The 14120-nt window shown below is 40.8% G+C and overlaps 1 protein-coding gene across 1 annotated transcript in view; it reads left to right on the top strand.

The window, feature by feature from the left end:
• Positions 1–2151: 2151 nt before the first annotated feature.
• The window catches only part of LOC120556182 (neural-cadherin-like), a 279033-nt gene continuing 267064 nt past the window's right edge, over positions 2152–14120 (top strand). Inside the window, exon 1 of the mRNA XM_039795609.1 lies at positions 2152–3683. Within this exon, the coding sequence (XP_039651543.1) occupies positions 2594–3683 (1090 nt within the window). The 5' untranslated portion in view covers positions 2152–2593. The remainder of the gene's footprint in view (positions 3684–14120) is intronic.

Genomic DNA, 14120 nt, shown 5'->3' on the forward strand with positions numbered 1-14120 from the left:
CACAGTCATTCAGTGCGTACAAGTTTGCTTTGATAATAACCACTGTTTGGTCAGGCGTGTAAAAGTACTATAATTTGTGCATGAAATAATTTTGTTTGGAAGAGTGTTCCAAAGGCTCGGTGCTTTATAAGAAAATGATTGTTGACCATATGTGGTTCTACGTCTTGGAACGCTGCACTCTCCTCTGACTGTCGACGTGTGGCTCTAGAAATTCTCTCCGAATTTAATGTGACACATTTTCTCAAAGGGGGAGCAGCGATATTATGAATAATTCTAATTATTACATGCTTCATGTAGTTCTACTCGAACATAGGGTCAGTTTCAGCAAATATGACAGAAAGTTAGTTTTATAAGGCTTACCTACTGCACCTTTAAAGTAATGGTAACACTTTATAATAACCATCGCTAACTCATGGTAAATTGATAGTTCATTAAACTTAAATTAATAGTTATTTTACCAACATAATTATAATTAATAATGTTTACTAATTATTAGTCATGCTTTAATTTGTTATTTTAAAAGTTAATGATTAAGAAATCATTTGTGGACCGTCAGTAAACATAATTTGGATGTCTATTGTAAAGTTGCATCTGATGAAAATAATACCTTGTCAATGGTTAATAAAGACTTTGTAAAGCACCTATAAAAATATAGATAGCTATTATCAGTGCTCAAATAACAAAATAATCATCTTTTTTATAGATCACCAAAAAAAGACCAAATGGGGCCAGTGTTACTTGATGCTTTATAAACCGTTCATCAATCATTTAATTATGATTATAAGAATTAGTTGCAACTTTATAATAACCATTCAAATAGGCTACCGTTTATAGACAGTTTACAAAACAGTTATTAACCACTGACAAAATTTGTGTTTTAACAGTAAAATGCCTTAACTAAAGATTAATTAACTATCAATTTACCATTCATTAATGATGGTTATTATAAAGTGTTCCCAAAGTAATTTGTTTTGTATGACTTTATTAGATGGATGCCTGAGGTGTTAATGTATGGTATAATGATGCAATTTAAGTCAAGGTAATGGCATAATCTACAAACACATCATTCCCTGAGTTACATTTTGGACAACCTAGATGGTTTCCAAATTGCAATTATCCCTTGACATCAAAATTGATGTATTCACATCTGATACACTGCAGAGTGAACTCCCCTTAATGTCCTGATTTTAAATGTTATGCTAAACACCTGACGGAAATTCAGTCCCACACAAAGCATAGCTTTGACTAAATAGATGAACGCGGTTTTGGTGCAAAGCCTGAAACTTGTGTTATCCAAGGACTGCTGATTTAAAACTTTTAAAAACTGCACAGGTTGCAGTGTTTTAGTGAGTAGGAGTTCAAACAGCACACAAGTACAAAAAGCACACAGAAGACGGATGCTAGACTGGTGCTTTGGATGAGATCAGGACCATGCAGCATGCCTTGGATCCACACACAGTCTCAGATTTATTAGCAGGGATCCACATGGAAATATTTGTATTCCATATACATGTGGGGAGGAAATATATGAAAGTGAAAGCTGATATACGAAATTGAATATCTGTTATATTAAATTTGAGACTTCTTTATTTTGTTGTGGACCTGCCAGCAACTTTCACAGACCCCTGGAGACCAAAGCTCCATAACAGAAAACAGTGGCTGATGAACACTTTCAAATAGGGCACTTCTCTGTGACATAAAGACAGCTCTGGAGTGCTTGCCTGGAGCTGAAGCCTTTATTTTTCCCTTTGCCCCCCTGGAGGCGTTTTAAAATGATCGATTTTTACATTATTTTAATCCAATGGACTCTCGTGTTATTGGAAAGAGGAGTGATGGATCTGGACGTGCAAGGCTGGACATTGATCACTGGGAGATGGGAGGTCGGGTTGTTTCCCTGAAGATCGCCCTGAGACACACACACACACACACACACACACACACACACAATTGCGCGCTGTTGGCTGTGGCCGTGTGGGTGTTTGTGCGCGCGCACGAGTTGATTTGACTCGCAGCTCCTTTTGCTGAGAAGTTCATTTCCGAAGAGAAACTGTTACCGCTGCATCACTCTGTTACAGATGCATTGCGCTGGATGCTTTGGCAATGCATGCGTAAAACTGTCGGTTCTGTGTGATAACCACGTCTCGCTACATCTGAGTGGCAAAGAAGACTGATGTCCTTATAACAAGAGGTCTGATCCATCTCAACAGCAAGCCGGCGTATGGCTGCGCGCAGTTTGCAGCATCTCAAACGCAGGGCGGATTAAGCGTGATCCCCGTGTGAGATCGGTCGGAAACAACGCACGAAAAAGAGAGCGAGGAAGGGAACGGAGGTAAGCGCGCACTCGAGCTGTAAGAAGCATTTTTTTTTCTTCCTGGGACGCGCACAGACAGGCAGCGCTGCTGGTGAGACGGCAGACAGGGGAGAGCAGGAGAGGAGGAGGACGCACAAACACAGAGACAAAGTTCTCCTGCGTCGAGATGAAGTATGGCGCCAACAGATATCTGCGTCCCCATGTAATGGAAGTTTTGGATCATAAAGGGAAAGAGGAGAAATACCCCCAAGGAACGAGTGCACCCATGTATTTCGGTGTGGCATGAGCTTTCAGTGCAGTGGAGCCAATCATCCAGTCATGATTTGGGTCGCGTTTTTACCTTTTTTGGTTTCGTGCGCACACGGGAACAGGACCGTGGAGCAGGTGCCGTTTTTTCACGGGCATGTATTTGAAAACTCGTCTCCCGGCTCCCGGGTCAACGGACTGAGCGTCCCGTTAAAGCGGCTTAACTCGCAGAGGCTGTGCGGTACCGGGGAATCTGTAGCGCACTTTAAACTCCTGGGAGACGGTAGCGAGAATTTCCGTGTCTTTGCGCACCACAAACGGGGCCAAATTTTATTGAAGACTTCTGGGGTTCTGGACCGGGAGGAGCGGGCTGAATACGCACTAAGTCTGGGTTTGTGTTGCGGGCAATGCGCGGGACTCTCCCGGGAAGTGGGAGAGGAGTCTCCGGTTGTCGCTGAAGTGGCGTCCATCAAGGTGGACGTCCTGGACACCAACGACCACCAGCCCACCTTCCCCGGTGCCGATGTGAAACTAAGCCTGGATGATGCCACCGCGCTGCGCACGGCGATCTACACAGTGACCGCGTGGGACTACGACAGCGGCAAGAACGCGCAGCTCATCTACTTCGCCTTGCCCAAAAACGGGAGTTTCTACGCGGTGCCCAAAACTGGAGACATCCTCCTGGTAGACTCTATCCTCGGTCTGGGGGATCCGATTAAGTTTAAAGTGTTCGCCCGGGACCGCGGGTGGCCACCTCGCACGAGCCAGAGCATAGCAGTTGAGATCAATCCACGGCAATGGCCCGTGGCCCCCTTGATCAACACCCAACCGGGGGAATGGAACGCTAAATCACAAATTAAAGTCCCAGCGCGAAGGTCTAGGTCAGTACTTGAATCAGACAGCCCCGTTTTCATCAACGTGTCCGAGGATGCAGGGATCGGTTCAGTGGTGATGAACCTGAACCCGGTGAGGTTTCAGTCGGCAGCGTTTGAGTTGGTGGAGCCCGAGATGGAGAGCTCTCCGGTCAGCGTGAGCCGGGACAGCGGGGATATAGTCATATCACGGAGACTGGACCGAGAGACTGAGCCTTTGGTGGAGATCAGCGTCAAAGTTCAGGATAAAAGAGGTGAGTGTGAGTGAAAGAGCGACCCGGTGTGTGTGTTTGTGTGTGTGTGTGTGTGTGTGTGTGTGTGTGTGTGTGTGTGTGTGTGTGTGTGTGTGTGTGTCGGTGTGTGTGTGTGTGTACGTGCGTGCGTGTAGAGAGAGAGAGAGAGAGAAACAATATTGAACGTGACATCATTTGTGTCATTTGAATGTGTCACATTGTGTGCATAAATACGCGATTCAAGCAACACGAGCCTAAACTTGATTCCCATCAGTTCTGATGATATTGTGATGTGATACAACGCGGATTGTCTTCCCTCGAACTTTTTCCCAGAGTTCCAATGGTGCCTGAAACCCTAGAATGGAATCCACTGGGCAAGATACAGTATATGTTTGGTAATAAAGAGGAGAGGAGAAAGTAACCACATATATGTGTTACTTAAACTCGATTAATCACTGTGGTGCAATGTGTCCCACTGGGACATTGTGTTTGAAACGTTACTATTTCGGAGCAGGGTCAGTAGGGAGCGTCTGTGTGTAGCATCCTGAGGTCAAGGTCTTGGTGAAAGGTCATTAGTGTCTTTGAGGTGTGAGCAGGCCTGCTGTGGGTGCAGATGACCCCCGTCCCCCGGCCCAAAACCCAGGTAGGGCCCATGCAAAGGTCAATGGCACTGGTGTATGTATTCTGTTAGTTTGCAATCTCAACACATAATGTATTTCATTTCCTTTTTTCCTCTCATTTCACTACTACCTTTATTGCTCTCAACAGCTGTCTTTTCTAATCAGTGTACTCTTTGTACATCGTTGTTTTACCTTGTAACTTGTTCTGCTTTGTTTTGTTAGTCATATTGGTTCTGTGCTGTGTCTTGTTTTATGCTTAGTTATGCTTTATGCTAAGTTATGCTCTGCTTGTGTTGTCTTTCCCTCTTTGTATATTTTTAAATTTAAAAAAGCCTTTTTAACATCGACGCCAGGGGATTACAGAGGAAAAGTACAATTTTGGCTTATTCTGGCATTTTTAACCCATGTATAATCATGCGTTTTATTAATTTGCACTTTCCCCTTCTTAAATAAACTTGAATTACATTGAATTGAATTAGTGGGTGTGGTTTAGGGGCCCAATTAGAAGAAAAGAAATCGTCCTCTAATTCCATATTCCTCATGGCCGGCCTGGGTGCCAGGAAACATGATACACACATACAGTACAGACCCTGGCCAGCTCTGAAGGATTTTTAACCAGGCATCCTATTGCTGTGTTAAGTGAGTGCTAACCACTGAAGTACCAGGCAGCCTCACATCCACGCACTAACCAGTTACAATCCTGCATAGCAGGAAAGATCAGGCTAAGCGGTGTCAGAGCGTCTGGTGTTTACAATAGAGGTTAAACTGAGTGACACTCATCGGTGTTGATGATGATTCATGTGCTTGGATGAATTAGGGCAGAGGGAATGTGTCAGCTGCGCTGCCAGCAGCAACAGATGTTGGGATGTCAGGGTGGAAGCTTGGCGCGCAACGGCCACCGTACCAACAGGTTAATTATCACCTCCGGATAAAAAAGCACCGAGCAGAGAGACAGAGTGAGTTAACATGCAGCCAGATCCACATTAATAAATGCATATGTAAAGGGATGAAACACTGGGATAATTGACTATGACACTGAGCTCTGGAGACTAGACTATAACGTGCAAAAACAATATGAATGAGTTGCACTTGGTTCTGTTTTTACATCTATATATGTATCTGTCTGCCTGCCTGTCTGTCTGTCTGTCTGTCTGTCTGTCTGTCTGTCTGTCTGTCTGTCTGTCTGTCTGCCTGCCTGTCTGTCTGTCTGTCTGTCTGTCTGTCTGTCTATAACTTGACTGGAAGAACAGTTCTGCAGCTTGTTCCATTAAGACCAGCTAACATCATGTTCCTGGGGGAGTGACCTAATCAATGTGACCTATTGGTCTCGGTAATGTGAACTATCCTGATGCAGGAAAGAAGCTGAGCCTGCTCTTGGCACACAATGCTAATTTGCACTCCCAGTAACAATGTTGGCTATTTGTCACAATCATTTCCTTCAACACATGATGACATTGATGGTTAAACAATACGTTTTCAGTGTTGAATGTAACACTCAGAGGTGGGTAGAGTAGCCAAAAATTGTACTCAAGTAAAAGTACTGTTACTTCAGAATAATATGACTCAAGTAAAAGTAAAAAGTAGTCATCCAAATAATTACTTGAGTAAAAAAGTATTTGGTGAAAAAACTACTCAAGTACTGAGTAACTGTTGAGTAACGTCTGATTTATTTTTTAACACAAGCATTCAATCAGACAGACAAAAATACAAAATAATCATCTTTAGGCAAATTATAGTTCATCCAATCAATAAAATAAATTAAAATTAATTACAAAATAGCTTCAATTAAAATAATCCAGGTAAATTCAAGTACTTAAAAAATAAAATCAATAAAATGATAATAAATAAAAATAAATAAGCACAAGTAACACAAATTTCCAAACCTTTCCACTTTTTTACCAGGCTCTGAAGGCAGAACTAGAACAAGGTAATGGAGCTGCTGTTTGGCACTTTTACTAAGGTAAACATGCTTTCAATATGAGGCCAGGGGTGTTATTCCTCGTCTGTGTCTGCCGACGGCTGATTCTGACATTTTTGTTTAGCTACGACTGTACAGCTAACCCGTCCCGCCGCTGAGATGGAGTACGGTCACATGACAAGACTGCACGCACAACTACGTTTGATTGGTGAAACACAGCCACGTGGTAGAGCCTTTAGCGGAAGTCTCTCTCTCTGTCAAAATAAAACATTAAAATGAGGCGTACGCGGGGGGATAAAAACAATGACACGTAGAATACCAAAGAGGTAAAAAGAAAAGTAACCAGCTCTGTGTAGCCTAATGTAGCGGAGTAAGAGTAAAGTTTCTTCTTCACAAATCTACTCAAGTAAAAGTAAAAAGTATAGTGATTTAAAACTACTCCTAGAAGTATAGTTTTTTTCAAAAACGTACTCAAGTATAACGGAGTAAATGTAACTCGTTACTACCCACCTCTGGTAACACTTCACCGTTGCAGTATCACGGCATCCTCTGAGAGTTCCTTTATACCTAATATATATATCCATCAGAAGATGTAGCTAATGTTCAGCTGCTGTTTGATTTTAAGCAGGCACTCAGTTGGGACTTTTGGCATCCAAAGTCACCCAAAGATGCCTTTTGGTAGGCAGGTCTCCAAACCTTTTTATTTATTTTTTATTTCAAGCAAGTAGAACAACTTTTACAAGCCAATGAAATGCGTTAGTAGATTATGTTTTTCCCCTGAACTCTATCAAAAGTTAAACTAGTTTCATCTTTTCTGACAGAATGTGTTATGATATTTTTTCTTACAAATTAACAGAAATGACACACAGGAGAAGTCTTGAATAATACCATATATTGGTGGAGGAGGAACAAAACAAAACATGGCTATTGTCAATTTAAGAACATGTAAATATAGAGATGACATGAGAGGCAGTGACAGGAGTATCATCTCCATGTTTATGCATTAAAGTTCAGTGCATAGAAAAGTGCAATTACTTAATGTATTTGAAGATTACAGACACATGACACATGGTTGCTGATGTGGCCAAATCCCTTTGTGGCCAGTGCTGGTTTGGATGCTCTAAAAGAATGCAAAGTGTAACGAGGAGGATCAGCGTAAATGGATAGGTTTACCAAACACAACATTTGATGTGCTCACGCGTTTGACAGGAGGGGAAGATCGGGGCAGTGGATTAAAATACATTTCCAGGACCTTTACTATTTACTCCATCATGCTGAAAGGCGGCAACTTTTCATTTCCAGACTTAGCAGCAGGCGGCAAGGGGGCGAGTCCGGCTCAGCTCGGTGTATGAAGCGTGAGGAACGCTGCATCCGTTCGGTTGTTGGTGGCTCCGTTGAAGTCTTTTAATCCGTTTGGAGTGGAAAGTCCTGCTGGATCCTCGACCTCCCTCCATCTGCTCGCATTATCCTTGTAATCCCATCTCATTCTCTCTGTCTGTCTCTCTCTCTCTCCCTCTTGCTCTCTTACTTTCTCGCTCTTATTTTCACTCTCACTCCGGGGATTTAGTTGGAGTGGAGGCACAGTTTTAGACAGCGTGAGCCAGCCTCTGACATGATTCTTCGAGGGACGGATGTGCGTGTGTGCGTGTGTGTGTGTGTGTGTGTGTATGTGTGTGTGCATGTGCATGCGTGTGTCTGAAAGTGATATCAGTATATAAGATCAAAGTACCATTACATTTTGGAGTTAGGAGTTGTTTTTTGAGGGTACGGGTTAGGGTTGGATTTAGGCACAAAGTGGTTATGGATCAGATGCGGGTAAATCTCCAGGGACTGCATAAATTCTTCAGGAAGTGACAAAAACAAGTTTGCCTGTGTGCACAAATAAATGTCACCCAGGTTTTTTAGTTTTCCATTCTTCTCACCAGGGTGTCTTTTTAACGCACAGCATTCAAAACAAGTGTACTATTCCCTGCTGTTTTTATTTCCCCTAACATAAATCTCTGTATGTGCACGTCTAGCCTCTGATATCCCAATCCTTTCATTTCACAAGTCACTGAATAATGTGCCAACACCTAAAAAAAGCACCAAGTGAGTGCTGTATTAATTCCCCCCAAAGATTCTTCATCCCCTCTTAAACAGCCAGTCTGACACTGTTCTTTGACTGCAGTGACTCCTGTTGACATAATGATCAATGGAATTATTAATTTAGTTAATTAGTTAATTGATTCATTTGCTCAGTCACGCACTAGTCTTTTGTCCATCTACACAGCTTTCCTTTTTGAAAAAAAAGCCACAGTAATATTTTCTTTAAAGGCTTTTTTTTTTCAAAACATAGATTGTTAGTTAAGGTACAACCCCCTTCTATACTTTAATCATTTCTAGCCAGCTAACACTGTATCATATAGACACAAGAGTACTGTAATCCTTTTAACTAATTATTATAATGCATTTCTTTTCAGTTTTCTTTTTTCTTTTCTGGCAGCCTTTATGAAAGTAGACCCACATAATGTTAAAAAATAGATTATATCCAAACCAATTATCCATTTGTCTCTTGACCTACTCAGACGAGAGGAACAGAGCAACAGGTACTCCACTGGACTCTCGCCACATGAGTCATATGCTCTTTTTTTGTTATAAACTCTGAAAAGCCTGGTACGTGTTTGACTAGAGATGGTTGTGTGCACACATGGTTTTTGGTGCAGACTAGAATGTGACAAAGCATCAACAACTGTTAAGTTGGAATCTAATGTTTCATAAAATCTATAATCTAGTTGACCTGCCAATTAAAGCTGTCGTACTTCAGCTTGAATTTAAACCAAATGTAACCTTTGAGAGGTTTGGACTCTTGATAAATAAAAAGAAAGAAAGGGTTTTGAAGGAAAACATTTTATATATCTCAAAGTAAGGCATTGGTATTCAGAACAGTTCAGTTATAAAAATGTTCAAACAATACCTACATTTGGCTTTCTTCGCCACTCAATTGTGTGGTAGTGGAACATGCTTTATATCAGGATATATATATATATATATATATATATATATATATATATATATATATATATATTAGGGCTGGGCAACGATTAAAAGTTTTAATTGCGATTAAACACATGATTTCCCTGATTAATCGCGATTAATTGCATTGTTATATGCAAAATCCAATAATGAAGTCAAAAGTAGTGTATAGCGCAATTTTAATTTAACTGTTCGGCCATATGAACGAAGTGCCATAACATTTGTTCTGCAAACACTTTTTTTTGCAGTTTTGTTTATACAGTAGCAGATAAATAAAATGTAAATCTCAACTTAAACAATGTAATCAAAGCAAATAAAAAATTAAAGCTTATTGCCACTACCAGGGCATTCATGTTATCCTGTTATATATAGATATATATATATATCTATATATAAAAACAAAATCCTGAGCTACAATCATAACACTAAAACTGTAACTCCGAGGTAATTATGGTTACCCGGTGATGTCCAGTAGTCCCCAGTGAGCAGTCAGCAACAGACTTTTACAATAATAAAAGAAATAATAAAAACTGTGTTAATGCGCGATAAAATAATTGTCGCCGTTAATTAACTCGATAATAATGCGTTAACTTGCACAGCCCTAATATATATATAAGGAATATCTTCCACTTGGCTGCGACTAAACTAATTTCACATATTTCCAATGTGACTTTATTGTTCTCATCATTTTTCTATAATTAAGTCCTCTTCAGTTTGTTCTTCAAATTGCTGCAGTGTTTATACACAGCCATTTGACATGTCTTAGCTTCAGTCAGAGATGTCTAACACTTCTTTTACATATCCTTTGCAAGTTATGTGAAGTGTATTTTGAAATCCAGTTTCAGCCTGCACACTGCAACATCAGCCACTGCTTTGCCAACTTCAGTTTAGTGAAAGGTTCAATTATTCTTCTGTCTTCTTAAAATAATTTCCTCTTACTGTAATGCCAAGTCTAAAGATGTCTTTCTACCTTTATATGTGAAAGAGAATTCTTCGTGTCATTTTAGCAGAGCTTTCTGACTTCCTGGTGCAGAACGAATGAGCTTGGGATCTGTAAAGCATAGGAGAGTTACTTAGCAAATTTTTTTATATATATATATATATATATATATATATATATATATATATATATATATGTGTGTGTATATGTGTCTTTAAATCTGCTGTCGCAGGGCTTATATTGTTAACGTTACAATGGTAATTCTCTTTTTCGTTAATTTTCTTTAATATGTAGTTTCATAATTTTTTCCAAAACACAGTAGAAGAAACCCTTTTTTTATAAATAATTTGCGAACTTTAGAACATTTGTGTAAATAGTGGTTAATGGGATCGTAGTAATCACCAGGCTTAAGTTTCCTGTGCTGGAACAGTATTTGTTTTCTACAAGTTAGATCAGACATTTTTTGGACCGAATTATTACATAGATGAAAAATGAATATCAGGATATCAGGCCAGCACTTTGTTCAAGAGTCTATGCCAGTCTGTGTGTTTGTGTGTATGTGTTTGTGTGTGTGTGTGTGTGTGTGTGTGTGTTCGTGCGTGCGTGTATGCGTGTGCGTGTCTGCGTGCATGTGTGTGGGATTTTGCTTAATGAGGAATCACAGCTGGCTTTTATCGCGACAATTGTCAGTTGATCTCACACGTTTTTGCCACTCACAACTGAACCAAGTACGTGCATACATACTGTACATGCATGCAGACACATGCAAACAAAAAGTGCATTAACACAATGTTCAACATGAACTGTGTTTTTAGGCTCCTCAGTCAGTAAAAAACATCTCAAACAGACTGATACACACGCACATACATACTATACATTGACTCACAAAATACAACATTGTGCTTATTGTGAGATCTGGGTTGCCAAATTACCATTCCATATCCAGACAGATGGCAGTGAGGGGAGCCTGTTAGCTGCATATGTTAGTTGTCTTTTGTTTATCGAGATGAAACAGAGTCTGAATCTATTTGTTCCTTCAAAGAGCATAGATAGCACTTATTTGGTCTTAACCGCATTAACCCACACCAACCCAATATAAAGACACTTGGATGTTTTTTTGGCTCATTTCATTGCATTTTGTTTTTCTGTCTTACAAAAAATAAATACACGCAGACACAGACGCAGACAGTCAGCACACACAATGTTCAGCTCATTATCCTGAGAGACTGTGGTTTCTGCATCTCACGGAAGACTTTCATTGACTCCCTGTGCTCTATTTTAACGATCTAAGCGCACGGCATGAAGCGCATGGCGCATGGTGCGTTTAGGGCGTGTCCAAATCCACTTTTGCTAGTTTGACGGCGGCAAAAAGGGTCCGTGCGCCGGGCGCATGGTTCTAAAGGGTTGTACTTAGCGTCTTCATTAATTCATAGGTGTGTTTTGGGCGTAACATGCAATAAACCAATCAGAGATCATCTCCCATTCCCTTTAAAAGCCAGGCGCGTTTGGACCTTGGAGCATTGCTATTATGATGGTGGATTTTCACCATAATATTTCTATTTGTAATCTTTTGCATGTTTGTGTGCTGCTCCACTTCCCTGTGTGTGTGTAACAAGCATTGTGTGTGTGTAACAAGCATAGTGTGCGCATGCTGTGCACGAGCCTAGGAGCATGTGCTGTTAAAATAACAACGAAATGCTGCGTTATTGACTTTAGACCAGGTTTTTGATGGTCAATGGCGCGATCACTTCCTGCTGCCTCACGATAGCAATACGCCCAGAATGCACCTGAACGCACCTCCCTGTAAGACCAGCAGGCCAATGTGCACAGGTGCATTTGCTATTTAAACAGTTAACGGGAAACTGACAACTGCGTCGGTCTTAAACTAGCAAAGACACTTGCGTCGGCTTTGCACTGTGCCGGGTGCAAGATAGGGCCCCCTAACTGCTAGCTAACTTTTCCCTTCTTCAGTGCCCCAAAATGCTTTTTTCATTGCTTTAGTGTCTTTCGTGTAAATGGTTCAAAAGAAACATCAACATTTTAAAGTCTGCTCATCGCAATCACTGCAATTATGTAGCTTTTCATTTGCTTCAACAGAAAGTTAGATTTAATGCGCTGATGGTTGGTGACTCCAAGTCTTTTACCAGTGGTTTGCCACCTGCAGTTTTTTTCTGTAGATCCCAATTCTCAGCTTCAGAAACTGTTAAATCTGCTGTGGAATTGTGGCTTTTATTGGCACAGGTCTCTGGTTCAAAGGCTGCTAGACAGTTACTGTATGATCTGCTGTGAAAACACTTACTCTCACTTTGGTAACAGTAAATGAGACAGCTCAACTGCTCAGTTGCACAGAGTTTCTTAAGATGAAGGCATAGTTAAAGGTCTAAAATGCAGCATGTTGGATTTTAAGCATAAACCAGGCTGGATTTTCAGACACAAATGTAATATTTATTTGTATGTATTAGCTTGTGACTTTCTTTTAATATGTATCATATTGTATATTTAATGTAAAGCACTTTGTGATTTTTTTATTCGTGAAAAGCGCTATATAAATACATTTTACTTACTTATGTATGCTTGCTGCAGAAGGTCTGCAGTTAAAACACATATGTGACCTTAATAACCTTATATATCCCGATAAGAAAAGCTGAAGTTGAAGACGTTAAAGGAAACTGAAAGAAGTTGACTGAAATAAGTTGATGTAGGGGATACAAGTGTGGGCTTTATTTTAAGTCTCAAACACTGAAGAGTTGAACTTCAAAATATTCATATTCAACAGCAAAATCCGAGTCAACTGACAAAAAGTCTGGTACTGCCTAGTCTGGATCAACAAAACTACATTTCCATGATTAAGCCTCAGATGTTAGGCTTTTCCCCTTACCTTCCGCTCTCTGTGTGTTGCCGTACCAACCAGATCTCACAGAATTCCGTGAAATGAACACAGCTCAAAATCTGTTCATCACGGAATCGCCGTGATGGAATTCCGTGATGGGCCCACGGAAGCATTCTGTGAAATGAACACGGCCCCTTCAAATTCTGTGATGGGCCCATGGAATAATTCAATGAAATGAACACGGCCCCTTAAGTTAAGGAAAAGGTTGTGGGTGGGCTTACGTTTCCATAACAACAACGGGAGAAGAACGGGACAGTTGGGTTTAGGAAAACAATAACGGGACGCGGGACAACAACGGGACGGTTGGGTTTAGTAAAAGAAGAAAGCAACACTTGGGTTTAGGAAAAGTGACACACGGGACACGACCCCCAGTCTCCTGGGTGAAGGTCCTGTGTTGTTTGACTCATCCACCCCCCCTACCAAACTCCCTACGCGGGTTTTTGGGCTTTCATACTACTCCCTACCGTAGTCGCTCCTAATGCTACGTCATCTTCTCATTGACGTTTTCCATGGTGGCCACACGAAATTTTCACACATTCCGTGCCACCACCAAGTAATGCGCTGTTAACAGTTTATGATCATTTCACGGAATTCTGTGAGACCAGGCTGTGCCGTACTCAAAATCTCTTGAAAATGAAAAAAAACATTTTTTTATTAAAATGTCTTTTGCGGGGTGCAAATGTTCCACCAAAACAAGATCCTTCCCGAGACTATTTTGCAGCTCCAGCATTGCTGTGTCCGGAACTTTGCGCCGTCCAAGACGATTGTGATTGGTTTAAAGAAATGCAAAGAACTCAGCACTGTGGAGATAGGTCTGACAATGCGAGAATAGGTACAGCCCTGATTGATATGTGATACGATTATATCTCGTTTGTTGTAATTCCTACAAAACAAATATGTAAATTGAGTTGCTAGCTTGCTGTTTCCCCCTGTTTTCAGTCTTTATGCTAAGCTAAGCTAACCAGCTGCTGGCTGTAGCTTTGTATTTAGTGAACAGATATGAAAGTGGTATTGATGTTCTTATCAAACTCTGGACAGGGAAGTCAATTGGCTTTTTTTCCCAAAATGCTGAATCTTT

This window comes from Perca fluviatilis, chromosome 3 (assembly GCF_010015445.1).
Source record: "Perca fluviatilis chromosome 3, GENO_Pfluv_1.0, whole genome shotgun sequence".
Taxonomy (NCBI): Eukaryota; Metazoa; Chordata; class Actinopteri; order Perciformes; family Percidae; genus Perca; species Perca fluviatilis.